The sequence below is a fragment of the Crinia signifera genome, chromosome 7 (genome assembly GCF_055691185.1).
Source record: "Crinia signifera chromosome 7, ASM5569118v1, whole genome shotgun sequence".
NCBI lineage: Eukaryota > Metazoa > Chordata > Amphibia > Anura > Myobatrachidae > Crinia > Crinia signifera.
In genome coordinates, this window is record NC_139223.1 from 163914582 (window position 1) to 163941762 (window position 27181).

Genomic DNA, 27181 nt, shown 5'->3' on the forward strand with positions numbered 1-27181 from the left:
CCTGCATAGCACCCACCATTCATTCCACCAGAATATGTGCTGCAAAATCCAAAAATCACTCCTTCCCTTCTGAGTCCTGCCATGCACCCAACTGGTATTTTTTGGTCACATGTGAGGCATTGCCGTACTCGGGAGAAATTGGGGCACAGATTTTGGGGTGCTTTTTCTCCTTCATACCTTCTGAAAATGAAAAATTTTGAGCCAGAACTGCATTTTTGTGTAAAAAAATGTAATTTTTCATTTTCACTGCCCACTTGTATCAAAATTGGTGAAACCCCTGGGGGTTTGAAATGTACACTATACCCCTAGATGAATTCCCTGAGGGGTGTAGTTTGCAAAATGGGGTCACTTGTGGGGGGGTTCCACTGTATTGGTGCTTGGGGGGTCTTGCTAATGCGACATAGCACCCACCAAAATTCCACCAGAATCTGAGCTGCAAAATCCAAAAATCACTCCTTCCCTTTTGAGTCCTGCCATGCACCCAACTGGTATTTTTTGGTCACATGTGAGGCATTGCCGTACTCGGGAGAAATTGGGGCACATATTTTGGGGTGCTTTTTCTCCTTCATACCTTCTGAAAATGAAAAATTTTGAGCCAGAACTGCATTTTTGTGTAAAAAAATGTAATTTTTCATGTTCACTGCCCACTTGTATCAAAATTGGTGAAACCCCTGGGGGTTTGAAATGTACACTATACCCCTAGATGAATTCCCTGAGGGGTGTAGTTTTCAAAATGGGGTGACTTGTGGGGGGGTTCCACTGTATTGGTGCTTGGGGGGTCTTGCTAATGCGACATAGCACCCACCAAAATTCCACCAGAATCTGAGCCGCAAAATCCAAAAATCACTCCTTCCGTTCTGAGTCCTGCCATGCACCCAACTGGTATTTTTTGGTCACATGTGAGGCATTGCCGTACTCGGGAGAAATTGGGGCACATATTTTGGGGTGCTTTTTCTCCTTCATACCTTCTGAAAATGAAAAATTTTGAGCCAGAACTGCATTTTTGTGTAAAAAAATGTAATTTTTCATTTTCACTGCCCACTTGTATCAAAATTGGTGAAACCCCTGGGGGTTTGAAATGTACACTATACCCCTAGATGAATTCCCTGAGGGGTGTAGTTTTCAAAATGGGGTGACTTGTGGGGGGGTTCCACTGTATTGGTGCTTGGGGGGTCTTGCTAATGCGACATAGCACCCACCAAAATTCCACCAGAATCTGAGCTGCAAAATCCAAAAATCACTCCTTCCCTTTTGAGTCCTGCCATGCACCCAACTGGTATTTTTTGGTCACATGTGAGGCATTGCCGTACTCGGGAGAAATTGGGGCACAGATTTTGGGGTGCTTTTTCTCCTTCATACCTTCTGAAAATGAAAAATTTTGAGCCAGAACTGCATTTTTGTGTAAAAAATGTAATTTTTCATGTTCACTGCCCACTTGTATCAAAATTGGTGAAACCCCTGGGGGTTTGAAATGTACACTATACCCCTAGATGAATTCCCTGAGGGGTGTAGTTTTCAAAATGGGGTGACTTGTGGGGGGGTTCCACTGTATTGGTGCTTGGGGGGTCTTGCTAATGCGACATAGCACCCACCAAAATTCCACCAGAATCTGAGCCGCAAAATCCAAAAATCACTCCTTCCGTTCTGAGTCCTGCCATGCACCCAACTGGTATTTTTTGGTCACATGTGAGGCATTGCCGTACTCGGGAGAAATTGGGGCACAGATTTTGGGGTGCTTTTTCTCCTTCATACCTTCTGAAAATGAAAAATTTTGAGCCAGAACTGCATTTTTGTGTAAAAAAATGTAATTTTTCATTTTCACTGCCCACTTGTATCAAAATTGGTGAAACCCCTGGGGGTTTGAAATGTACACTATACCCCTAGATGAATTCCCTGAGGGGTGTAGTTTTCAAAATGGGGTGACTTGTGGGGGGGTTCCACTGTATTGGTGCTTGGGGGGTCTTGCTAATGCGACATAGCACCCACCAAAATTCCACCAGAATCTGAGCTGCAAAATCCAAAAATCACTCCTTCCCTTCTGAGTCCTGCCATGCACCCAACTGGTATTTTTTGGTCACATGTGAGGCATTGCCGTACTCGGGAGAAATTGGGGCACAGATTTTGGGGTGCTTTGTCTCCTTCATACCTTCTGAAAATGACAAATTTGGAGCCAGAACTGCATTTTTGTGTAAAAAAAAATAATTTTTCATTTTCACTGCCCAGTTGTACCACAATTGGTGAAACCCCTGGGGGTTTGAAATGTACACTATACCCCTAGATGAATTCCCTGAGGGGTGTAGTTTGCAAAATGGGGTCACTTGTGGGGGGGTTCCTAACTTTTAGCATCTTATGGTGCCTTGAAACCTACATGGTGCCTAAAAAATAATCTCATAAAAAGGAGGCTCCAAAATCAAGTAGGTGCTCCTTCTATTATGAAGCCTGTGGTTTGGTCACCGTGCACACTAGGGCCACATATAGGATATTTATGAAAACAAAGGAATTGGGGGAATCAATTTTTAGTCACATTTCTCTAGTAAAATGTACTGTGTTCCTTATAAAAATGTATTAAAATTGCAAATCTGCAAAAAAAAAGAAATTTTGAAATTTCACCTGCACTTTGTTTTAATTCCTGTGAAACACCTAAAGGGTTAACAAACTTCCAAAATGCTGTTTTGAATACTGTGAGGGGTGCAGTTTTTGAAATGGCATCATTTATGGGGGTGTCTCACATACAAGTCCCTCAAAGTCACATCAGAACTGAACTGGTCCCTAAAAAAATCAGTGTTTGAAATTTTCTTGAAAATTTGAGAATTTGCTATTCATATTGTAAGCCTCCTAGTGTCCCAAAAAATTAAAAGGAAGTTGAAATAATGATGTCAACATAAAGTAGACATATGGCCTATGTTAGTTATTCACTATTTTGAGTGGTAAGATTATTTGTCTCACAAGCAGAAAATTTAACATTTTGCAAATCGCTAAATTTTCCATTTTTTCACGATATTTTGGTATTTTTCACAAAAAAACACAGACTGTATCGACCCAAATTTACCACTAATTTGAAGTACAATGTGTCACGAGAAAACAATCTCAAAATCACTGGGATAAGTAAAAGCAAAAAAAAGTTATACCCACTTAAGTGAGACATGTCAGATTTGAAAAAAAGGGCTCTGTCAGGAACGCAAAAACTGGCTCTGTCAGGAAGGGGTTAAATATAGTTATATTTAGGGGTCGCTCAAACAACTTAAAATTTCTTAAAATATTAAATATTCGTGAAGGTGGCATTAGTCCCTTACCCATATTAACGAATTCCATCCTATAATTTCCAGGCATCATTTTCTATTATAATACTAGGCAATGGAGTACGTACCATACTCATATTTATTACCGCAAGGGACTACACAAGTACACGAGTACACGTGTTGTGCAATCGTGATCAATGATGATGCAATGAATAATGATGTCTGTCTTGTGTCTTGTGTTTAAGCTGAAGTTTAAAAATAAATCAGTCAGTCTGTTTTAGCAGGTGTAACGATCAGATCAGGTGATCGATCAAATTAAAGTATGCCTCCCGTTATTATTGTTATGTGAGATCAATGTATGTCTGATATTGTTGTAAAGTTATGTCTCCTGTGATTATTATGTTTGGAATCAGGACATGTCTTTTATTATGTGGGTAAACTGTATGTAACCCTGGGAGCTTGAGGTCTGTATTCCCTCAGATTGACCATACAGTATGTTGAAATCCTTTGAAGGTAGGATGCCAGATAAAGATCTGAGACCCCTCATAAACCATGGCCCAGAAGAGAGGACAGAACTTGTCTCCCCTGTCCAGTTTAGACCTCTTATCAGTGAAGCCTGCCAGTTATCAATCCCTTTGAAAACAGCAGAGGAATTCTTCATGCATTGTAGAAAATCGCTACATTCCCTAGTCAGCATGGAAAGGGTCAAATCCCAAGGATGGGAGGGATGAGGGAGTCTGCAAGTATAACTGTTCCGTTTGGCAAATAGGTCACTGTTATTTCTTGGGGGATCAGCAAACCAGCTGGAAGGGTCCCGTTTGATTCAGGTGTAACTCCCCCCCCCCCCCACTACAGAATGAGTTCTTGGATGTAAGATACAGTTCTGTAATTTTTTCCCTTTTATTTTATTTCTGAATTGCATTTATCTTGTGTGTGCTTTTAAAATCATTGTACTATCTTGTAACCATTTTTATCACTTAAAGCTCTGTAGTATTTCTAGGAATATATAATACATATTTCCAGTTTCTGATTCTGAGTTCTTAGGACTTATAAGCCTCAGAAGAGAATGCTACAACGTTACCATTTTTATACTGTATTGTGTGGTAAGGTGCAAGCCAAGCCGCCCCTTGCGCAGTTTCCAGCGCTAAAATCAGGTTTTGGCTGGTGGCAGTGTACCTCAAAGAAAGGACCCGAGTGTCCAAAGTGAACCCCAGTCACGGCCGGGGCTGCTCAGATTGACGTATCGGAGCAGGCGACCAGTGGGTCCGTGATAGTAGGCAACAAAAAAGCAGTTGCTTTAATATCATAAAATGCCAAGTTCACGTACTAGCAAGGAAAAAAGAAAGAAATCACATGGTATTTGGTTAGTAGGAGAGACTTTGGAAGCTATAACAGGAAGTAAACTGCCTTCGAACAAGCAAGTTTTGTGGTTTTGTGTCGTTTCCTTCCTTTTCATTTCAACGAAAAGCAGACATTATAGTCCAGTGTAACGCAAACGTCAAGGGAGGTTCTTCCTTTTTGGGAAAAGACGAGGATTCCCACAAGGAAGGAGTGTCATGTCACAGACAAAATTAAAAGTTTATATGCTACCTGGCAAACCCTCAAAAAATATTCCTCAAGGAGAACAGAAACCCAACAAACTAAGAGAATGGTATTGTAGAAATATTTGATGACTTATTTGATGTCGCTCATGCCGACGCTTTAAAGCTTATCACAATAGCAGAGGACAGAGAGTTTCTGTTGGCTCAGAGAGAGAAAGGGAGGCAAGGTTGTTTGGGCCCAGTGGTCACCAAGTTTGCTAATCTGGAAGAAAGGCGTTTAGAGAGGCAACTGAACAGTGAATCCCGGAAGAGAAAAGAGGCAGACCGATCAGTTGCGTCTACGTCCGTCGAAGGCAATCATTCAATGGTACCCTCACCAACCAGGAGGGGCAGAAACAATTTCTTCTCCAAGTTGTAAAGCGACATAGAAATAACTTTCCTAAGGTGAAGAAAGCTACATTACTGAAAGGAATTCGTAAACTGTAAAATCGTAAAAATCTTGTTGCGTATAATGTGTATTGTGTATTGTAATATGTAGGATTTGTATATAAAACTTTTACAGCGTTGAGCGACATCTAAATATTTTCCGATTTATTTCAAACTTTGTGTGAATTACTTTTACATGGAAAGGAACAAAATAAGGGGATGGGAAGATGGAAACCACCCTAGTGTTTATGGTCGAACCACCGCATTAATGATAATTAAGTGCGGTACGGGTAGCATTGTGAAGTTGTCACTTGTCAAAAAGTGTGTTATAGATGTGCTATAAACTGCCGTGTGTTTGTGCCGCTGCTCTGTCAGCTCTGTCTTAGTATCCAACCAGCTTGCTGCAGCCTTTGGCCAATATTGGTGAAAACACCTGTGAGGTTGGAAGATTTACTGGAAATGAATAATATTGAGATTAATACCATAGGAACAAAAATCAAACACCCACCTTATGTGATTTTAGCTGGTTTTATAATTTTTTAGAATCCAAAATTAAAAAGTGAGGGAGTTTTTGAAAAAAATTTAAACCTGAAAACGAATTAGAACACAACTAAAACATTGTGGTCAGCAAACATCTATAATTCTTATACATTAAACCATTGTGCATGATTTAAGATATGTTGCATTGTGGGAATTGTGGTGCATGGCCAGGAACATGGCACGGGCAAAATGTCCTCTTCACCACTGTATCGCAATGCAAAAACATAGCTCAACAAAAGCATTGTCACCTACACCTACAAGGCCTTGGAGATGTGAGTGCAGAATGACGCTTGGGGTGGTGGCATATCACCCTAAGAACCTAAAGATCAATCTCCCAGCGAACTGCCACCATGATCTGGTAACAATACATCTGCTCATTAATATTGGAAGGGACACAGTCCTAAGGGAACTCATCCGATTAATATCAGGCCATATACAGTAATATAGTGGTATATTTTATGTGAAATGTGTATCATTAAATACATTTTGAGGAAATAAACCATTTGTCTACAATATTGTACTTTCAGACAAGGCTGGAATATCTTTATAATGTGTATGATGAAATCTAATGGGCAAAACGTGAAACGCGTAGGTTTCCTAACCTATACAAAAATAAGCTATATCTTATGTTCTGATTTCATAGGCTATTATTTAGTTTTATATATAAGAAAAGTGCATGATTTTAGCTGTTTTTAACCATTTACAAGGAATCCAGAACCCAAGATTTGGATATTGAATTCATTGGATATGAATTCTGAATTGAAATACTTGAGGCTGGTTATGCAAAACCAAAACTCAATAATGAAATTAGATCCAAAACAAGGCTCCTCGCATATCTGTAATTGAGGGCACCACGTCAGTTCTTCAGCCAAAAATGGTCAGCTAGTTTGCACACAACTTGGTGTCAGAACAGACGCACCATGTATACACATGCACCTTTGATCATCATCAGTGGGGATGGTGGTCGGAGATGAGTTACAGATAGGGAATGGGGCTGAAAGGAACACATGCGAAAACGGAGGTCAAGGTAGCATTTGAAGAAGGGGTGGTCAAAGGAGCATATGGAGAAGGGGTGGTCAGAAGAGCATATGGAGAAGGGGTGGTCAGAAGAGCATATGGAGAAGGGGTGGTCAGAGGAGCATATGGAGAAGGGGTGGTCAGAAGAGCATATGGAGAAGGGGTGGTCAGAGGAGCATATGGAGAAGGGGTGGTGAGAGGAGCATATGGAGAAGGGGTGGTCAGAGGAGCATATGGAGAAGGGGTGAGGAACACATGGGGAGGAAGAGGACAGAGGATGGTCAGAGGCATGCTTGAAATAGGTCAGAGGCACAAATTGTGAGGGCAGATCATAGGCATAGTTGGAGAGGCAGTGTCAGCTACATTCATGGGGATGAGGACAAAAGGCACATATGAGAAGGGGAGATGATATTGTAGGTGCACATCGGGAGGTAGGAGACAGAAGCACTAATGGGGAGGAGGGTCAGAGTTAATCAGGGACGTGTGGTGAGATAAATAGATGAGGTGTACATGCCGGCATTATACACATGTGCAGCAGTATATACTGCTGGAGATTTGCTGAGTTTTAATAAGAGATGTGCAGAAAAGATAGCCAGGTGAGGCACTGCCTCACCTGCCGTAGACTTTTCACTCCAGAGTTCTGACTATAAAAATTATTAGAATAATAAAAATAAGATTTTTTTTTTAAATAGATTCTTTGTATTTTTGACATACTGTATAAACTCAAAACTCCGGCGTATGCGTTAGTATGACAGGAAAGGCTGTGCCTCACCTGCCTAACCTGCCTCACCCCACCGCACACCACTGGAGTTAATCAAGGGGAGGGGGAGCAGATGCATGGGGAGAGAAGATGACCGTTGAACATCAGGAGGTAGGTGAAAAATGGACTCATGGGGAGACAGAGGCAGACTAGGTGGGGTACATACTGTACTGTAAGTGGATAAATGAGGAGGCAGGGGGCAGTGCACTCATGTGGAGGAGGCACTCTTGGTGAGGGATGCAGGGGACATATTTATTTATTAACAGTTTCTTATATAGCGCAGCATATTTCGTTGCGCTTTACAAAAGGAGACAGTGATACAACAAACAGGGTATTTACAGACAGTCAAAAGGTAGGAGGGCCCTGCTCACAAGCTTATGGGAAGGAGCAGAGGCATAGGCATAGGCAGACTAGGCAATTGCCTAGAGCAATGGCCTATGCCTAGGGGCGACAGCCTCCTTTAACATTGGTGATCAGTGGGGCATCAGTTTTTCAGCACATCTTCCACTTCTGCGCTGAACTGGCCACCCGGCGCCTGCCAGCAGTAGTGCCGCAGCACCACCCAGTGGCGGATTAAGGGGGGGGGGGCACCTGGGCATGTGCCCCCCTGTCATTTATTTTGTAGCTGAGGACCAGGGCTTTCCAATGAGCCCAGCCCAGTGTCTCTAGCCCCCCGGGAACCGGCGATATCGCCTGGCAAACCTCTAACGTTTTTTCCCCATAGGATAATATGGGACCCGTCAATTCCGACCCCACCCGGTTCCGACGGCTGCCAGTTCCCGCCCTGGCATCACAGAAGCTTGTGGTTGATATCATTCAATTCCAAATCGCTGAACCTTCAATATGATACCAGGCTGGTCCAAATCGGTCAATCGTTTCCAGAGATATTGCGTGTAAACCGATTTTTTTATTTTTGAAATGTAATTTCATGGCTATTCATGATTTTGAGGGCAGATTACTCTGGAACCAAACGTTTCAGTTTCACTGGACCAAACTCATTCAAAGCCCACTCAAAAGTTCTTCAATATAATACTTGTCTCATGAAAATGGGTCAGTTGGTTCCGAAGATATAGCCGGTTAAATGAGATAACTGGTTAAAGGGGGGAGGGGTGGTTTTCTCTCCCCCTCACACCAGAAAATTCAGGGACTAGGCTGGTGTAAAAGGGGCCAACCTGGGAATGCATTTTCTGGTTTGAAAGGGGTATTATTTCAAATTGCCGGGACCTGCAGTGCTCTGAATACAGCCAGGCTCTGCCACTGTCAGTGGCTATCACTTCTGCCTGGCGGCGGCTGTCCCCCATTTACCACGAGCATGTATTCCCCCTTGGCAATGAGCATGTAATCCCACATGGCAACGAGCATGGAACCTCTGGCAATGAGCATGGAACCCTTGGCAATGAGCATGTAGAGAAGCAGCACTTATGTAGCATAATTTTTAATAGGCATTATGGTGTTTGGCATAACACATAATGGACATAATGACGTGTAACTTAACGTGTAATGGACATTATGGTGTAAATGTTTAATGCGCGCCTTTGGTGGACAATGTCCCTGTTTATGAAGTGTATTTTGGCTTAATCTGTGTGGCATTATGTGAATTCTGGCTCAATCCATGTGGCATTATGTGAATTTTGTCTCAATCCGTGTGGCATTATGTGAATTTTGGCTCAATCCATGTGGCATTATGAGAATTTTGGCTCAATCCGTGTGGCATTATGTGAATTTTTGGTACTCTTTACTTAGAAGGGCGCCCACGATTTTGATCGTGGGCATCGTTAGTAAAAAATCTCGGGCATCTCGGGCATTGAATGCACTAAAAAATCGGGTGCGATCAACCGACGAGATGCCCGAGATTTCCCATAGGGAGCAATGTTAAATGTCTCAATTGACCCAATTTTCCTGTTCAATGCCTCAATTGACCCGATTTTTCCAAAGGAAACAATGTTAAATGGGCCACAGAGGCCATTATTCACTTCAGGGTGCCTATTTGGCCTCTGTGGCCCATTTAACATTGTTTCCTATGGAAAAATTGGGTCAATTGAGGCATTGAACAGGAAAATCGGGTCAATTGAGACATTTAACATTGTTCCCTATGGGAAATCTCGGGCATCTCGTCTGTCGCATCGCACCTGATTTTTTAGTGCATTCAATGCCCGAGATGGCCGAGATGGGCGCCCTTCTAAGTAAAGAGTACCGAATTTTTTCCCAATCCGTGTAGCATTATGTAAATTTTGGCTCAATCCGTATGGCATTTTATGCATTTGGCTCAATCCGTGTGGCATTATGTGAATTTTGACACAATCCATTTGGCATTATGTGAATTTTGGCTCAATCCGTGTGTATTATTATGTCAATTTTGGCTCAATCCATGTGGCATTATGGGAATTTTGACACAATCCATGTGGCATTATTTGAATTTTGGCTCAATCCATGTGGCATTATGTAAATTTTGGCTCATTCCATTTGGCATCATGTGTAAGGGGCAAGTATAATGGGGTCTAGTATTTTGTTGCATAATGTGTAGAAGTTGTATATGGTGTTGACACGCCCCCTGTTGAGTGGCCGCACAACCTTTTCTGGAGCGCGCCTTTGGCGCGCGCACAACTACATCCTTCACTTTTGTCGCCATGGTGGGCCTGCGTACTTTAAATGCCAGGGCCTATTTTTAATTCCATTCCCACCCTCTCATGCCGCTCTCTTAGCATGTACACCGGCACTACTAACACCGCCCCTCACCCACCCAAACCCTTTTTTATTATTGTGCCCCCCCTGTCATTTTATCCTGGATCCGCCCCTGGCACCACCTACACTTCCAAGCTGAACTGGCCGACCGGTGCCCGCCAGTGATAGTGTAGGAGCGGATGCTGTAAGCTGACTTGACTAGATGTGGGGCTGCGCTGTATATTAAAATATGCCTTCCTGCCACTCCAGGGCACCCGCCTGGGTTGTGCCTGGCTCTCCGCCCTGCTGCTTCTGGACTTCTCCCTGCTGCTGTCAGGCACCCGCCTGGGGTGCCCTGGCTCCGCAACCTGCTGCCTCTGGATCCCCACTGGGCGTCACTGGCTGGAAACACCACGTACAGTAAGTAACTACCATACTATAATTAAAATATAGTGGAAGGTGCTTCAGCACACTGTACTTTCTCCTCTGTCTCCCACTGTCCCTCGTCCGGTCTCCCGCTGTCCCTCGCCCGGTCTCCGTGTCCTTATTGTCATTCTCCCTCTCTCCGTGTCCCCACTGTCACTGTCCCTACTGGCACTCTCCCTGTTTCCCACTATCACTCTTGCTGTCTCTGTGTCCCCACTGTCACTGTAGCTGTCTTTCCCTACTGTCCCTCTCTCTATCCCCGTTGTTACTCTCCCTGTCCCTATGTCACCGTTGTCACTGTCCATTTCCCCGCTGTCACTCTCCCTGTGTCCCTGTAGTCACTCTCTTTATCCCTATGCCCTACATCTCACTGCACCCTCCTTAGTGCCCTGCATCTCCCTATGCCCTCCCTACCACCCTGTGTCTCACTACATCCTCCATAGCACTCTGCGTCTCCCTACTCCCTCCCTACCACCCTCAGCATCTAACTACATCCTCCCTTCTGTCCTGCATACCCTTACTTGTGTGTATTTCAGCGGTGGTGCTAGCGGGCACCAGCCAAAATCTTGCCTTGGGCATGAAATTGGCTAGGGCCAGCTCTGGGTAGGAGAGATGATAAGTGCACATGGGGAGGCACTTGTGGAGGCAGGGGGCACAACCCCCCCCCCCCCCATATCTATATTTTCTAAACATCATAGACATGCTGCATCTTTCTAAAGCTGTGTACACACGCATCGATTTATGGCTATTTTCGATTCGATTTTGCTTATAGAAGCAAAATCTAATCTACATAGAATGGTTTTTGGGACACTTTCGATCTGCATTCGATTCGATCTGCACTCCCGTTTTCTCAAAATCCAACAGAAAGGTCTACTGCGCAGCCAAGGAAATATCTAATTCAATCCAGTAAATTGAATGCGTACAATGTAAATGCAAAAGTACAGATCTAATGCCAAATCGAATGGGAAGAGCTAATGCCAGATCTAATTGAAAATTGAATCTAACATTGAATCTAAAGCAAATCGAAGCGTGTGTACAGGGCTTAAATGTGTTGCTTACTCATGACCTTCATCCATCCATGTACTGTAGATGCCCATCAAACAACGTCATCAATTTGTATGTTTTTCCCCAGTCACCAGTCACCCATATAAACTCATTGCAAAGTAGAACCCCTTATAAACATTACATCTATTGTATTAAATCTTAACCCAATAAACGTCAAGCGCTGCAGAGTAAATATTCTTTGTAATTATTTTCTTTTTATTTGATCTGCGAATGTGTAAGGCAAAAATAAAGTATTTGAAGATGTTCCATAAACAGAAGCGAAGTTTTGCGGCATGATCATCATCAGTATAAATCAGTGGCTCTCCTAAAAGACCCAACGCGGCTATTCATGGCTCCCCAGTCAGTGTATCTGCGGTACTCTCCGGGCCTCAGGTAGTACTGACGTCCCCGGAAGTTAGGCTCTTCATAGAAGATCCAGTATCCCTCAAGGACGTTGCAGGAGTGGATGTCATGGTAATGGAATTGCTGGTGCACCAGTGGGCAATCCTCAGTAAACTCCATCATCTGGCCTCTGAAGTCCTCTCTCTCGTAGATTCTCAACTTAAAGGAGCCTCGGTGCTGGGAGGTACACAGAAACAAATCATTAATCATAAAAGACCAGGGGACAGGTAAAGAGATCAGTTCAGCACCACTAGCTAAGGACAGCTACTCTACTATAGCGATAAAACATTACTACAAGGAAATATTGGGGGAAGCGATAATATCCTACTGTATATCCTACAACTTTTTTGGGATGAGTAATACTCATTTTGGCGTTAGGCTTTCTGTATTTTGATTTACTGTTTAATTGGTTATGGGTCAAAAGTACATTTTTGAACACAAAATATAGGATGTGTCTTGTAAGAGTTTTTGCCATATAGGAGAAACCATATTATTGCTATAAGAAATGAGGTAATTTAAACCTATAGGATGGGATCTGGCATGAAGGAACATCACGTGATTTAGTCTGCCTTCGATGAGGCAAGGACATCATGTGACTTGCCGCCGTGAGCAAACACTCTCTGTTTCCATTCTTCCCACCCTCCTGCCTTTTGTTTTTGGCAATTGATCATTGGCTGTTTTGTGGAGGAAAAGAACGGCAGGTCACCAGTCTGAGTGTAATGGCTTGGTTGAGGTGCGCTTCCTTCGATGACTAGTAGTTGGCTGTCCAACTTTAAAGGGGGGAAGTATCATCAAACAAATGGTGCATATGGCAACAGATAAACTAAGTTAATGCAGTTGTGTTGTATTATACTGTATTTTTCTGTATAGTGTATACCACATGCTGAGATTACAGTAAATGCAGAGGCGTAGGGAGGGCGGAGCCACCGGAGCTCATGCTCCGGGCGGCGATTGGTTGACTGGCGCCGCCGGCCCGCCCCCCCTCCGCAAATGATCCCGGCGCCTGCTGCCTCCTGCCCTGCCTGCTCGCCCGGTCCCTGCCGCCAAGTGTCAAGGGCGGGGAGGCCGGGCGGCGGGCTGACACGTCGGACACTGGCGGCAGAGGCGTAAGGAGGGCGGAGCCTCCGCGCGGCGATTGGTTGACTGGCGCCGCCGGCCCGCCCCCCCTCCGCAAATGATCCCGGCGCCTGCTGCCTCCTGCCCTGCCTGCTCGCCCGGTCCCTGCCGCCAAGCGTCACGGGCGGTGAGGCCGGGCGGCGGGCTGACACGTCGGACACTGGCGGTACCCCTAGGCTATGTCCTCCGGCTGTCACAGAATTGCTGCTGCTGCTGCTCGGTCCGGCTTCCGGGCAGCGCAGGCAGCGTAGCACTACTAGCAGCACTATCTGTCACTGAGTGACACACTGCACAGACCCCTCCCAGTCACTCCCAGCGGCAGCCAGAGTCACCTGTCTCTGACCCCCTCCCAGGCTACAGCAGCTTCACTCATCAGCCTTCCCAAGCGCTGGCTGTAGCCTGGAGGAGGAGAAGGTGCCTTGCTGGCTGCCGCCCGTGCCTTGTTGAAGGTGGAGTGTTTTTAGTTTCTATTAAAGCTAAAAAAGTTCTTACAATAAACATGCTTAATAATATGCTTTTTTTTTTTGGTGGATTCGAGGGGGTGGGGGGTGCGGGGGGGTGGGGGGGGGGAGGGGCGGGAGAGAGTGTCTTATTTAGTGCAGCAGATTCCGTTACAGTGTCTTATATAGTGCAGCAGATTCCGTTATTACAGTGTCTTATATAGCGCAGCAGATTCCGTTACAGTGCCTTATATAGCGCAGCAGATTCCGTTACAGTGTCTTATTTAGTGCAGCAGATTCCGTTACAGTGTCTTATATAGTGCAGCAGATTCCGTTACAGTGTCTTATATAGCGCAGCAGATTCCATTACATAGTGTTATATAGCGCAGCAGATTCTGTGACAGTGTCTTATATAGCGCAGCAGATTCCGTTACAGTGTCTTATATAACGCAGCAGATTCCGTTACAGTGTCTTATATAGCGCAGCAGATTCCGTTACAGCGTCTTATATAGTGCAGCAGATTTCGTTACAGAGTGTTATATTGTGCAGCAGATTCCGTTACAGCACCTTATATAGCGCAGCAGATTCCGTTAGTGTCTTATATAGTGCAGCAGATTCCTTTACCGCGTCTTATATAGTGCAGCAGATCCCGTTACAGTGTCTTATATAGTGCAGCAGATTCCTTTACCGCGTCTTATATAGTGCAGCAGATTCCATTACAGTGTCTTATATAGCGCAGCAGATTCCGTTACAGTGTCTTATATAGTGCAGCAGATTCCTTTACCGCGTCTTATATAGCGCAGCAGATTCCGTTACAGTGTCTTATATAGCGCAGCAGATTCCGTTACAGTGTTTTTTTAAGTTTTTTCTTTTCAAATGTAACATGCCAACACATGTTAGCCACGCCCCTAATTCATTACCGGGGGAGGGGGGGGGGGCGCGAAATATGCCCTTGCTCCAGGCACCATGACACCTAGCTACACCGCTGAGTAAATGTAATAAATAACAATTTATTATATGAATTCAGGTGTAGAATATTAATTGTTAGAATATCCAGTCACTGGAAATTATGGCATTCTGTCATGCTTAAGCCGATGCTTCCCAAAAATCTGACAAAAACAAGTGAAAGTATATGTTAAGTGGTTTGCAGATGTAATAATAAGGTTAAATGTTGTTTTAGACAGAGCCGGCCCTAGGCATAGGCAAACTAGGCAAATGCCTAGGGGCACCAGCAGCTTCTGGTGATTAAAATGATATGCAGCATGCCTATATTCTGTGTGTGAGTGAGGCTGTATCTGCATATGAAATAGTGTATTCATGGAAATCACTGTAACATAGCATTCTGTATGCAGGAACAGCCACAGTCGCACACAGAATATAGGCATGCCACATAATATTTTAATCATCAGAAGCTCCTTGTGTGTGCTGGTCATAACAATGCAAATAAGATGGATTTTCTGCAAAAAAGGCACCCAACGTTATCAGAACTGGCCAGGAGCTGCATGGCCTATTGAGGCAAGATGTATGAGGAAACATCTGTATCCAAGCAGAGGTCACAGTGTTAGCGGCTGTGCGAGTGCTGTCTGCGGGTGGGTTGGTTGTGCAATAGTGTTCAGCATATGTGTAAGGGGCATTATGTGTGTCATGTATAAATGCATTAATAATGTGCGACATATGTGTAACAGGCATTATGTGTATAAGGGCATTAATAATGTGCAACATATTTGTAATGGGCATTATGTGTATAAGGGCATTAATAAAGATTGGCATATGTGTAAGGGGCATTATGTTTATATGGACATTAATAATGTGTGTCATGTGTAAGGGGCATTACTGTGTGGTATTATCAGGGGTGCCAAGAGAAAGGGGAAGGGGGTACAAATTACCCAGGCCAAAGTCTGATGGAAGGGCCCAGTGGGATCCCCGGGCCCCCTCCCCTTAAGTGACAGCAGCAGCTGCAGCTCTTCTCCTCTGCCCAGCACACACTGCTTTGTGCTGGGTTGCAGTGTGGCCATGGAGGTGCTTACAATACAATATTTTCTCAGGATTTTTTTCTAAGGGTCTAATGTGAATAATGTGAGGAGTAATGTACATAAGGTAAAGTGGTACTACTGTGTGATGTAACGTGAATAAGAGACACCATTGCATGATATAATGTGAATAAAGTTGCACTAATGTGTGGCATAATTTGAATTGGGGGTACTATTGTGTGGCCATGCCCCTTGCCAGCAAGAACACACCCCTGTTTGGGCTGCGCACCGAATGTGTGCACTGTTTCTATTTAAAATATTGCGGGTAGGAGCACCAAAATGATGACTGCTATGATGAGGGTTGATGGTGCTGGGAAAGGGGAGCAGTGTCATAGGCGGAACTAGTGGCGGTGCTAGGGGGGCACCAGCCGAAATCTTGCCTAGGGTGTCATTTAGGCTAGGGCCGGCTTTGGTTTTAGACAACTTGCTGCTGTGAGTAAAAAGATGAAACTGGGAATTTCTATCCTCCTCAATCTACTACGTGGTTAGCGCAGCATATGTGTAAGGTATTTTGGCACCCTAGCCAAATCTTCAACTTACTGCCCCCACCACCACCCCCACACCAGTACCCACTTTCCAATACCTCAGTGGAACGTGTGGAGGTGGCTTCTTAGGAGTTCAACACCTGTTATTTGCATTAAGTTCTACCAGGACGCTTCTCCCAGAGTCCATTTTAGCGATAGACTCAGGGGTGCCCCCCAAATTCTGGGCTCCCTAGACAACTGTCTAATGGCAGAGCCGGCCCTGATTTAGGTACAATGATTAGTTTATTAATAGCTCTAGGGCTCCACATCTATCCTGGGTCAGAAATGGATGTGGGGCATTAGGATGACCAAACATAGGTCAACCGTTAATACTGTAGGTTGACCCCATATGGTCAATATTCACACGGTAAGAGGGTCAAAAGCACAACAAGGTCAAATGTAAATGGTAAACACCTTAAAAATTTGCCCAATACAAAAGAATGATACACAGTGTCAACATCGGTCAACACAAAAAATGGTCTACACAGTTTTTTTTACATTTTGGGCAATGTTCTGCATGTTGAACCATGGAAAAGCCAAATTAGTGGTAATGTGTATCCTCCTGGGCTCACTTCAAATGTCATGGCATGGGCCAGGTGGCCCGCTCTACTTACCCTGAGCTCGGTCCAGGTACTATTCCCAATGGTAGTAGAGGGGGACGGTAAAGTATGGAATGAATAGGAAATAAATCTATATCGACCACACTGTATGTGTGTTGACTATAATTATGTCATCATGTCAACCATTTCTACAGTAATTGACAACCTTATGGGGTCAACTTATTCACTGTTGGCCTATTTACTGGTCATTGTCACTATCTACAGAAATTTGAAAAGCTCCAATATAAAAAAAGAAATATCTTTGTTTTATAGATACCTTCAGCTCTTATTTCTATTCATTACATAATAATAATAATAATAACAATAATAATAATAGTAATATTGTCCAAGTAGGATAACTCACTTGAGGGGTTAAACGACAAGATCGGATGGAATCATTAAAGCCCATCCATTGCTGGAAGTCGGGGTACTCCCCCTTCCTCAGGAAGTACTGGTGCCCCTTAAAATTGGGGAATTCATAAAGCATCCAGTTTCCATTCTCCACCCGGATGGAGTTGCAGCGGCTGAAGTAGGAGTGAAGATCGGAACAGTCGGAGCTGCACTCGTGGGAGCGGCCCTGGAAGTTCTTGTCCTCGTAGAAGATGATCTGAAAAAAATACAAAACGTTGAATCAAAAGCTATTTCATAATAAAATGAAGATACAGTTAACATAGGCAAAATGTAATAGGGTGAGATTTTTAGACATTCAAAAAATTACACATGTACAGTAATAACGTGCAAATTGTGGTAAAAATTTTTGATCTGTCTAAACATTTGCACATTTTCATTACTTAAAAATTGCACTAAATCGCATGCGAATTCTGACTTTGTCTAAAAATTGCACCTTGTGAAATGTGAGATTTTTTTAGAGATCGCAAATATCGCACCCTATTACAGAAAGCACTGGTACCATTGACACTACAAGCTAAGGTTCAAAATGGAGGGAAAAGTCATGATTTTGATCTTCTGATTTATCACTATTTTATTTCAACAACACAAAGGAAAAGTAGCAGCATGCAGGAGAAAGGTACTGTAGCAGGATAAATGGCACCATGAAGGAGAAAGGTACTGTAGCTGGAGAAGTAGCACCATGAAGGAGAAAGGTACTGTAGCTGGAGAAGTAGCACCATGAAGGAGAAAGGTACTGTAGCTGGAGAAGTAGCACCATGAAGGAGAAAGGTACTGTAGCTGGAGAAGAAGCACCATGAAGGAGAAAGGTACTGTAGCAGGAGAAATAGCACCATGAAGGAGAAAGGTACTGTAGCTGGAGAAGTAGCACCTTGAAGGAGAAAGGTACTGTAGCTGGAGAAGTAGCATCATGAAGGAGAAAGGTACTGTAGCTGGAGAAGTAGCACCATGAAGGAGAAAGGTACTGTAGCAGGAGAAGTAGCACCATGAAGGAGAAAGGTACTGTAGCTAGAGAAGTAGCACCATGAAGGAGAAAGGTACTGTAGCTTCAGAAGTAGCACCATGAAGGAGAAAGGTACTGTAGCAGGAGAAATAGCACCATGAAGGAGAAAGGTACTGTAACTGGAGAAGTAACACCATGAAGGAGAAAGGTACTGTAGCTGGAGAATTAGCACCATGAAGGAGAAAGGTACTGTAACTGGAGAAGTAGCACCATGAAGAAGAAAGGTACTGTAGCTGGAGAAGTAGCACCATGAAGGAAAAAGGTACTGTAGCTGGAGAAGTAGCACCATGAAGGAGAAAGGTACTGTAGCTGGAGAAGTAGCACCATGAAGGAGAAAGGTACTGTAGCTGGAGAAGTAGCACCATGAAGGAGAAAGGTACTGTAACTGGAGAAGTAACACCATGAAGGAGAAAGGTACTGTAGCTGGAGAATTAGCACCATGAAGGAGAAAGGTACTGTAACTGGAGAAGTAGCACCATGAAGGAGAAAGGTACTGTAGCTGGAGAAGTAGCACCATGAAGGAGAAAGGTACTGTAGCAGGAGAAGTAGCACCATGAAGGAGAAAGGTACTGTAGCTAGAGAAGTAGCACCATGAAGGAGAAAGGTACTGTAGCTTCAGAAGTAGCACCATGAAGGAGAAAGGTACTGTAGCAGGAGAAATAGCACCATGAAGGAGAAAGGTACTGTAACTGGAGAAGTAACACCATGAAGGAGAAAGGTACTGTAGCTGGAGAATTAGCACCATGAAGGAGAAAGGTACTGTAACTGGAGAAGTAGCACCATGAAGAAGAAAGGTACTGTAGCTGGAGAAGTAGCACCATGAAGGAAAAAGGTACTGTAGCTGGAGAAGTAGCACCATGAAGGAGAAAGGTACTGTAGCTGGAGAAGTAGCACCATGAAGGAGAAAGGTACTGTAGCTGGAGAAGTAGCACCATGAAGGAGAAAGGTACTGTAACTGGAGAAGTAACACCATGAAGGAGAAATGTACTGTAGCTGGAGAATTAGCACCATGAAGGAGAAAGGTACCGTAACTGGAGAAGTAGCACCATGAAGAAGAAAGGTACCGTAGCTGGAGAAATAGCACCATGAAGAAGAAAGGTACCGTAGCTGGAGGAGTAGCACCATGAAGAAGAAAGGTACCATAGCTGGAGAAATAGCACCATGAAGAAGAAAGGTACCGTAGCTGGAGAAATAGCACCATGAAGAAGAAAGGTACCGTAGCTGGAGAAGTAGCACCATGAAGAAGAAAGGTACCGTAGCTGGAGAAATAGCACCATGAAGAAGAAAGGTACCGTAGCTGAAGAAATAGCACCATGAAGGAGAAAGGTACTGTAGCTGGAGAAGTAGCACCGTGAAGAAGAAAGGTACCGTAGCTGGAGAAATAGCACCATGAAGGAGAAAGGTACCGTAGCTGGAGCCGTAACACCATGAAGGAGAAAGGTACTGTAACTGGAGAAGTAGCACCGTGAAGGAGAAAGGTACCGTAGCTGGAGAAATAGCACCATGAAGGAGAAAGGTACTGTAGCTGGAGAAGTAGCACAGTGAAGGAGAAAGGTACTGTAGCTGGAGAAGTAGCACCATGAAGAAGAAAGGTACCGTAGCTGGAGAAATAGCACCATGAAGGAGAAAGGTACTGTAGCAGGAGACGTAACACCGTGAAGGAGAAAGGTACTGTAGCTGGAGAAATAGCACCATGAAGAAGAAAGGTACCGTAGCTGAAGAAATAGCACCATGAAGGAGAAAGGTACTGTAGCTGGAGAAGTAGCACCGTGAAGAAGAAAGGTACCGTAGCTGGAGAAATAGCACCATGAAGGAGAAAGGTACCGTAGCTGGAGACGTAACACCATGAAGGAGAAAGGTACTGTAACTGGAGAAGTAGCACCGTGAAGGAGAAAGGTACCGTAGCTGGAGAAATAGCACCATGAAGGAGAAAGGTACTGTAGCTGGAGAAGTAGCACCGTGAAGGAGAAAGGTACTGTAGCTGGAGAAGTAGCACCATGAAGAAGAAAGGTACCGTAGCTGGAGAAATAGCACCATGAAGGAGAAAGGTACTGTAGCAGGAGACGTAACACCATGAAGGAGAAAAGTAGTAAATGACAGGAGCTGATTGGCTGGTATATTATATCTTTCCATTTTATCTCTCTCCAAGAACTCAAAGTGGAGAAGTTGCCTAAAGAAATCAATCAGCTTCTTAAGGGTAAATTTACTAAGATGGGAGTTCTGTTGAAGATGGCATGTAGCCCATAGCAACCAACCTGACTCTCCTTATTTATTTATTTATTTATTTAGTCCCTTCTAGGGTTGCTATGGACAACATCCCATCTTCAGTAGAACTTAGTACATTTACGCCTTAATGTCATACACTGTTCTAGATGGATTATAGTTCGAAGCTTTCTGAATGTCTGGGGAAGCTTCTCCATGTTATCTCTCTCCTCCAAGACTTGATATATCTCCCCCACCCCCTCTTCAAGTATTAGAATATAAGCCTTCCCCCTTACCTTTCCCATGTTGGCTCAGGGCTGGCAGATCAGAGTTGTAGAGTCTGTGTTCTGTCTGTGTATTCTGCAGCCAGATATATATACACTAGTCCTGGCTCATGTAAATGTATTTTCTGTAATACATTCTCTTTGCTAACAATAGGTAAAACAATGGTTAGTTCTGTTCTCTTTGATGCCCATTGTTTTATTTCTGATGCGCAGAGCATGTTTTCTTCTATTGCCCATGTAACTATCAGCAAATCCTGTGCACAATGTACAGTACGCACCACTTTCCCTGATGTGCTTCTAGTGATTATTCATAGGGAAATACTGTATGAGAGACAGAAGCTTTGTCTGGGACGCACATCACACGACCGGTTACACTATGCCGTGAGCGCAGCCTATCTAAGGGGAAATAGAAAAGAACTACTCTAGAAGCAAATGTCATTTGTAATAAAAGGACTTGTGTATTATATCGTTTTTCACTAAAATCCCTGGGTCACACACGCAGGATGTTGACCCAGGAATTTGGTGGATCCCCTCCATGGTCCACAATTCGACTGCCTTTTTTCCCAGGTTGATCCCGGGAAAGCAGAGCAGCAGGGTGGGTAAGGACAGTTAGGAGGTTAGCGATGGGGGGGGGGGGGGGAGGAGGGGGAGGGGGGGTCATGGACGGGTGGGCAAGTACTGGCCTGGGGAGGCTGGTTAACAAAGGGCAGGCACCATCGGGCAGGTAGGTATGTGGCAGGTGAGCTGGTCTGCGACGGGTGGGCAGGCACCGGGAAGGGCTGTCAGCAGCGGATAGCCGGGCAGCCTCCCATTGCCAGGGTCAAAAAAGTAATTTCCATGGCTCATTACCCAGGTTTAAACTGTTAAAAACCCTGCTTGGTTCCCACAAGACCCGGGATTTTTACCGGGTCACCATTTCCACTGACAAAAATCGCAGGTCGGTGCGCGTTCACATGCAAAACCTTGGGATATTTAAGATGGTGTAAAAGGGGTATTATAGGGGTGTGGTGGTACTTGTCGACAGTTGACATGTTGACAATCATTAGGTCCATATGAGAATATTTGCAGGGTTGAACTGTCAGAATGCCGACCTTCCAACATTTGAAACTCTCACAGCTGGACCCCAGTGCAAGGCGTAAGCTGCACACTCCCAGCTAGAGATGGGTCGTTCGCAAACGAAGCGGGTCTTTTGGATGGATCCCATAAGAGACTGAGGGAGCCGCCGATTCCAAAAAGGTGACCCGTCGTTCTTTTACTTTCAGTTTCGTTTTTCATTACAATGCATTTTCCTGATCTCAGCACTGCCACCTGTGGCAGCTGGGATGTACTGGCTCCGGAGACTGAGTACAGTGCTGTGACTGCAAGTAAAAGAAAGAATAACAAGGCTGCTGCTGCTATGGATGGCCATCGTTGCAGACGCCATCGATGGTTGCCATCAATGGCGATTCTGCACCCAGCCATCGATCAGTGTTTTACTCAGTCATGTATGTTCTTATTTGTTCAGCTCACTGGTTTTTATTTTTTTTAAAGTAAAAAAAAAATGGCAAAAAATTATTGTGAAACAAATTATGCTTCGTTATTATGAAATTACCCCTCCTTTGAAAGTGAGATGTTGCCCCGTGTAAAAGATCCGGATCTTTTAACGGGCTGATCTGCTGGATCCCAGCTCTCGTCAGTGCCCCGTTTTGCCCATCTCTACTCCCAGCATGTTCCCAAAAAAGGGGGTGGCCTCATGGAAAAGATCTGGCAGCAGTATCAAGAGAGCAGGAGTGTCTAGACCAGCAGGATGGATGGCCCCCTGATTTATTAGGGCCCGCAGCGAGCATACTGTCAGAACTGCTGACTAATGTTTCTGGGGTCCCCTTCATTACATGTTGGTTAAAAAGAGAAGTGCCAGAAATGACGGGGTGGGGGGGTGGGGGTTGCTCCCTACACCTTACCTCCCCCTACAGTAGTGACGGCTAACCTTGACACTCCAGCTGTTATTAAACTATACATCCCAGCATGCCCTGCACCAGTTTTAGCATGGCCAAATAGTAAAACTGTAGCAGCAGAGTATGCTGGGATCTGTAGTTCAACAACAGCTGGAGTGTCAAGGTTAGCCATCACTGCCCTACAGTCTAACCAGCACCTCACCCTGAGGCCTAACCCTCCAGTGGTGAATAACCTTAAACGTAGGCTTCCTCAGAATGTCTACAGCGGTTAGGGACAACCTTTTCATGTGTCAACCATCGATCTTTTGCTTGTGTCAACCTTTAGTCACTGTTGACCTAGTGAGTCAACCACTTTGAGGTGCAGACCTACTAACTATTGACCAGTAGTGGTCGATGTAGTGATTGACGACCTAGACATTTTCTACTATTTATTCTAGAACCCTAAATCTGGCCCTACTGTATATTCCGCACTGTATCCAACCTGCTCTATACCTCGCACTGTATCCAACCTGCTTTATACCTCACACTGGGGAAGATGTATGAAAGATCACTAGGGGGAGTAGGGGTATCAGCGCACGTTATGTGCACTGTCTCCCAACTCTCCCAGCCACAGCACAGGCAGTGACAGCACGTCACCCTCCGTGCTGTACTGTCCTTCCGAACTGTCTGCTCCTCCCCGATCACAGCACAGCCTGCTCAGCAGATCCCTGAGTCTAGGACACAGAGGGGAGTGCCTATCAGAATCAGCACAGTGCTTTCCCTCTGTGTACTAGGCTCGGCATGACTGACTGAGGAGCAGGCCGGGAAGCCAAGGTGCAACGCGGAGGGAAACACGCTGCTACTGGATGTGTCGGGGAGAGTTGGGGGACAACACAACAGTCAGGTGCCCCTTTCAGGGCTGGAGCCTGGCAGCAATGTATGTGCGTTGCCTTCGGGAGATCCACCCTTGCTACCATGCTGAGGCATCTAATATCACACAGGAAAAAGAAAAATGCAGGTACACACTGTAAGCACCAAGAATACTGATAGACCATAATATTATAAATAACATGGAGTATCAGTGAATTTCTGGACACAAATCTGTAGGCCCATCCACCGTGTCCAGATGACCTTAATCAGATGGGTCCCTAATCCCTAATACTAACACTTTATAACCAATTTATCCAAGTGTTACCCTTAAATGGTGTCCATTTTACTATGTAATCAGCAGGTGCAGGAACCTGTGCTGATTAAAACCACCTAAGGGTAGATGGGAGAGGTGTCTATAACAAACTGAAGTAGCCTCACTTTCAGGTCTACAATGTACACTGTATATATTCCATAGACTAATAACCTTGTGGTTTCACTCGTCAGAAATGGGGTGAAATGTAATAGGATGCAATATTTAGAAATGTGCGATTTTCTAGTCAAAAAACAAAAATCGCACATTTTGCCGTGACCGAAAGACGCGCACATTCAAAATCACATCCAGATGTTTTTTTCATAGAAAACATCAAAATCTCGAATGTAATAAGGTGTGCAATTTTTCAACTCAGACATTAAACATTATGAAAAATCGCCAATAAAATAGGCCAGGTCCAGGTTAGCGAGTTTTACAGAACCATGCGCAGTTCAGTGAGATCTGTGCATGGCACTGTCCAAAAGTAAAAAAAAATAATAGAAAAAATGACATAGGGGTCCTCCCTTCTACACATAACCAGCCTTGGGCTCATTGGGCTGGTTCTGGTTTCCCAAATAGGGGAGGGGGGAGTGATGTGGTTCCCCGCATTTAGGATATCAGCACCAGGCTTTTGGACCGGTCCTAGTTCCTAAAATATAGGGGATAAAAATACTGGAGTACCCCGTATTATGGAACCAGCACTGGGACACTTTGACGCAAGGTCCACATGAACACCCTGGCTGGTCATCCCTGGATGGGGTACCTGGGCTAGTGTGTACCCCCCAATAAGAGGGTGTCCCCCCCCGTATTAACCCTTCAAGGACTGAAGCCAGGGACAGTCCCAGCGTCCCTGGGCGGTGGGCGGCGGGCTGATAATTTTGTTGTAAAAAAACTCATGCCAACGTTTCCCATGTCCACCTTTTCCACGTCAACCTTTTTACGTGTGTCAATCTTTAGATCATGTTGACCGAAATCACGTCAAACTTTTTTTGCGTGTCGACCTTTTGATTGTCTACCAATAGTGGTTGACTTTTGACTGTGGATCTAATGACCACATACCGCATGCATTTGATGGGGAAAATCCATGGACAGCTATAATAAGAGTGTTAATCGATATACAATATTTAGGATGTAATAAGAGGGACATTACTGTAAATACTTTGGCAGCTTAATATGGAGTAGAATCAAATAGAGGGGCCATGTTATTAGGGGAATAATTATGAGGTGGTACAATATGGAGTTGATCATTTAGTTGTTCAAATAATTAGAACAGGCATCATTTTGGGAAAGCAAATCTACTAGGATGCTCCTTCTATTGTATGACAGTTACTATGAGGCTCTCTGTTGTATGGCAGTCACTATGATGTTCTCTGTGTTGTATGGCAGTCACTATGATGCTCCCTGTGTTGCATGGCAGTCACTATGATGCTCTCTGTGTTGTATTGCAGTTACTATGATGCTCTCTGTGTTGTATGGCAGTCACTATGATGTTCTCTGTGTTGTATGGCAGTCACTATGATGTTCTCTGTGTTGTATGGTGGTCACTATGATGCTCTCTGTGTTGTATGGCAGTCACTATGATGTTCTCTGTGTTGTATGGCAGTCACTATGATGTTCTCTGTGTTGTATGGCAGTCACTATGATGTTCTCTGTGTTGTATGGTGGTCACTATGATGCTCTCTGTGTTGTATGGCAATCACTAAGATGCTCTCTGTGTTGTATAGCAATCACTAAGATGCTCTCTGTGTCATATGGCAATCACTAAGATGCTCTCTGTTGTACAGCAATCACTAAGATGCTCTCTGTGTTGTTTGGCAATCCATAATATGCTCTCTGTATTGTAGGGCAGTCACTAAGATACTATAGTTGTCGTATGGCAATCACGAAGTTACTCCCTTTGTTGTATGGTAGTCACTGAGATACTCTCTGGGTTGTATGGTAATCACGAAGATGCACTCTGTGTTGTATTGCAGTCACTAAGATGCTCTCTGTGTTGTATGGCAATCACTAAGATAATCTCTGTGTTGTATGGTAATCACTAAAATGCTCTCTGTGTTGAATGGCATTCACTAAGATGCTCTCTGTGTTGTATGGCAATCACTAAGATAATCTCTGTGTTGTATGCCAATTAGTAAGATGCTCTCTGTGTTGTATGGCAATCACTAAAATAATCTCTGTGTTGTATGCCAATTAGTAAGATGCTCTCTGTGTTGTATGGTAATCACCAAAATGCTCTCTGTTTTGTATGGAAATTACTAAGATGCTCTCTGTGTTGTATGGCAATCACCAAGATACTGTCTGTGTCATTATGCAGGATGCGCTTTGTGTTGTATGGTAGTCACTAAGATGCTCTCTGTTTCTAATTGCAGTCACTAGTATTCTTTGTAATGTATGGTGGTCGGGAATATGCTATCTGTATAGTCTGTTGACCAGTGGAAATTCACTCTTTATTAATAATTGCTAACTTCAATACTTTCAGTAATATATGGCAGCTGCCAGGATGCTCTTTGTATTGTATGGCAGTCACTTTAAAGTTTTTCACAAAATTGGACCAAAATCATCTCTAATTACATCCTGATCCACATGTTTCGTAGTGGCCAATAGAATGCTTTCTTATTTTTAAAGATTTTACGTATATTTTTTATTTTATGGAAGGCACTAAGGCGTTATGTGTATTGTAGGATGGTCGCTGAAATGCTCTCTGTATTGTATGGAGGTTCCAAGAAATATCTCTGCACTGTACTGCTAGCCATAAATTTTATATTGGCTAGACACTGTCTGTATTTTAAGTGGTCATGATAGTGCACTCTGTATTGTATATCAGTGACTAAGATGATCTCTGTATTGAATCACAGTCACTTAGATCCAGTATATTGTATGATAGTGTCTAGAAAGCTCTGTGGCAGTTGCTAGAATGTCTTCTGTATTGTAGGATGGTCAGTCAGACTATATAGTTTACATTTTTGACTTGGTGACATAGGGGGTTCTTCAGACCTGATCGGTGTTAATTTGCAGTGCCCTGCGATTAGATAGTCCCGCCTCATTGCAGATTGGCGAATAGCTGCAAATCCATTCGCAACTCTCTCCCCAACTAATGATTTTGCCGAAGTGTGCAGACTGGGCATTACCCACAACCTACTCAGCTGGTGCTCTAGAATCAGGCTGACTCTGTATGGTTTCATGGACATATCCTGGGCATGCCAGCGTTTCCCCTGACTCTCCCAGAAAACATCTGGTTACCGTCCTCAAACGCCTGGCTTCCTGTCATCGTGCATCAATGGGTGGCAGACGTGACCTTTGGAGCCTGAGACACCCCCCACTGCCCTAAAGAGCTAACTGAATGTCGGACAGTCTACACACACCGGCTCCACAACGGCATTATCTACTTCTCTACCATTATCCAGGCCCGGTGACAGGGGGGTCAAA

General features: G+C 44.2%; 1 protein-coding gene across 4 annotated transcripts; it reads right to left on the minus strand.

Annotated features, from left to right (window-relative positions):
- Window positions 1–11957: 11957 nt before the first annotated feature.
- LOC146019604 (gamma-crystallin-3-like) lies at window positions 11958–20683 on the minus strand. 4 transcript variants are annotated; one of them, XM_083152111.1, is made up of 3 exons: window positions 20675–20683; window positions 17130–17372; window positions 11958–12233 (listed from the first exon to the last, which is right to left on the minus strand). In XM_083152111.1, the coding sequence occupies exons 1-3, from the start codon at window positions 20681–20683 to the stop codon at window positions 11958–11960; spliced, it is 528 nt and encodes a 175-aa protein (XP_083008237.1). The 4 variants fall into 4 exon arrangements, with proteins under 4 accessions (XP_083008237.1, XP_083008238.1, XP_083008236.1 ...); XM_083152112.1 differs by having other exon boundaries at window positions 11958–12226; window positions 17126–17372; XM_083152110.1 differs by having other exon boundaries at window positions 11958–12226; window positions 17126–17372; window positions 20663–20683.
- Window positions 20684–27181: the final 6498 nt, after the last annotated feature.

Bases quoted from the DNA above. Each gene is read 5' to 3' on its own strand.
- LOC146019604 (XM_083152109.1), bottom strand. From the start codon at position 17,553: ATGAAAATGTGCAAATGTTTAGACAGATCAAAAA. The intron at 17,375-17,519 runs TTTTTACCACAA...TGTATTTTTTTC, and splicing joins ATGTTTAGACAGATCAAAAA to AGATCATCTTCTACGAGGAC. The intron at 12,234-17,129 runs GTGAGTTATCCT...TGTACCTCCCAG, and splicing joins CTTGTCGTTTAACCCCTCAA to CACCGAGGCTCCTTTAAGTT.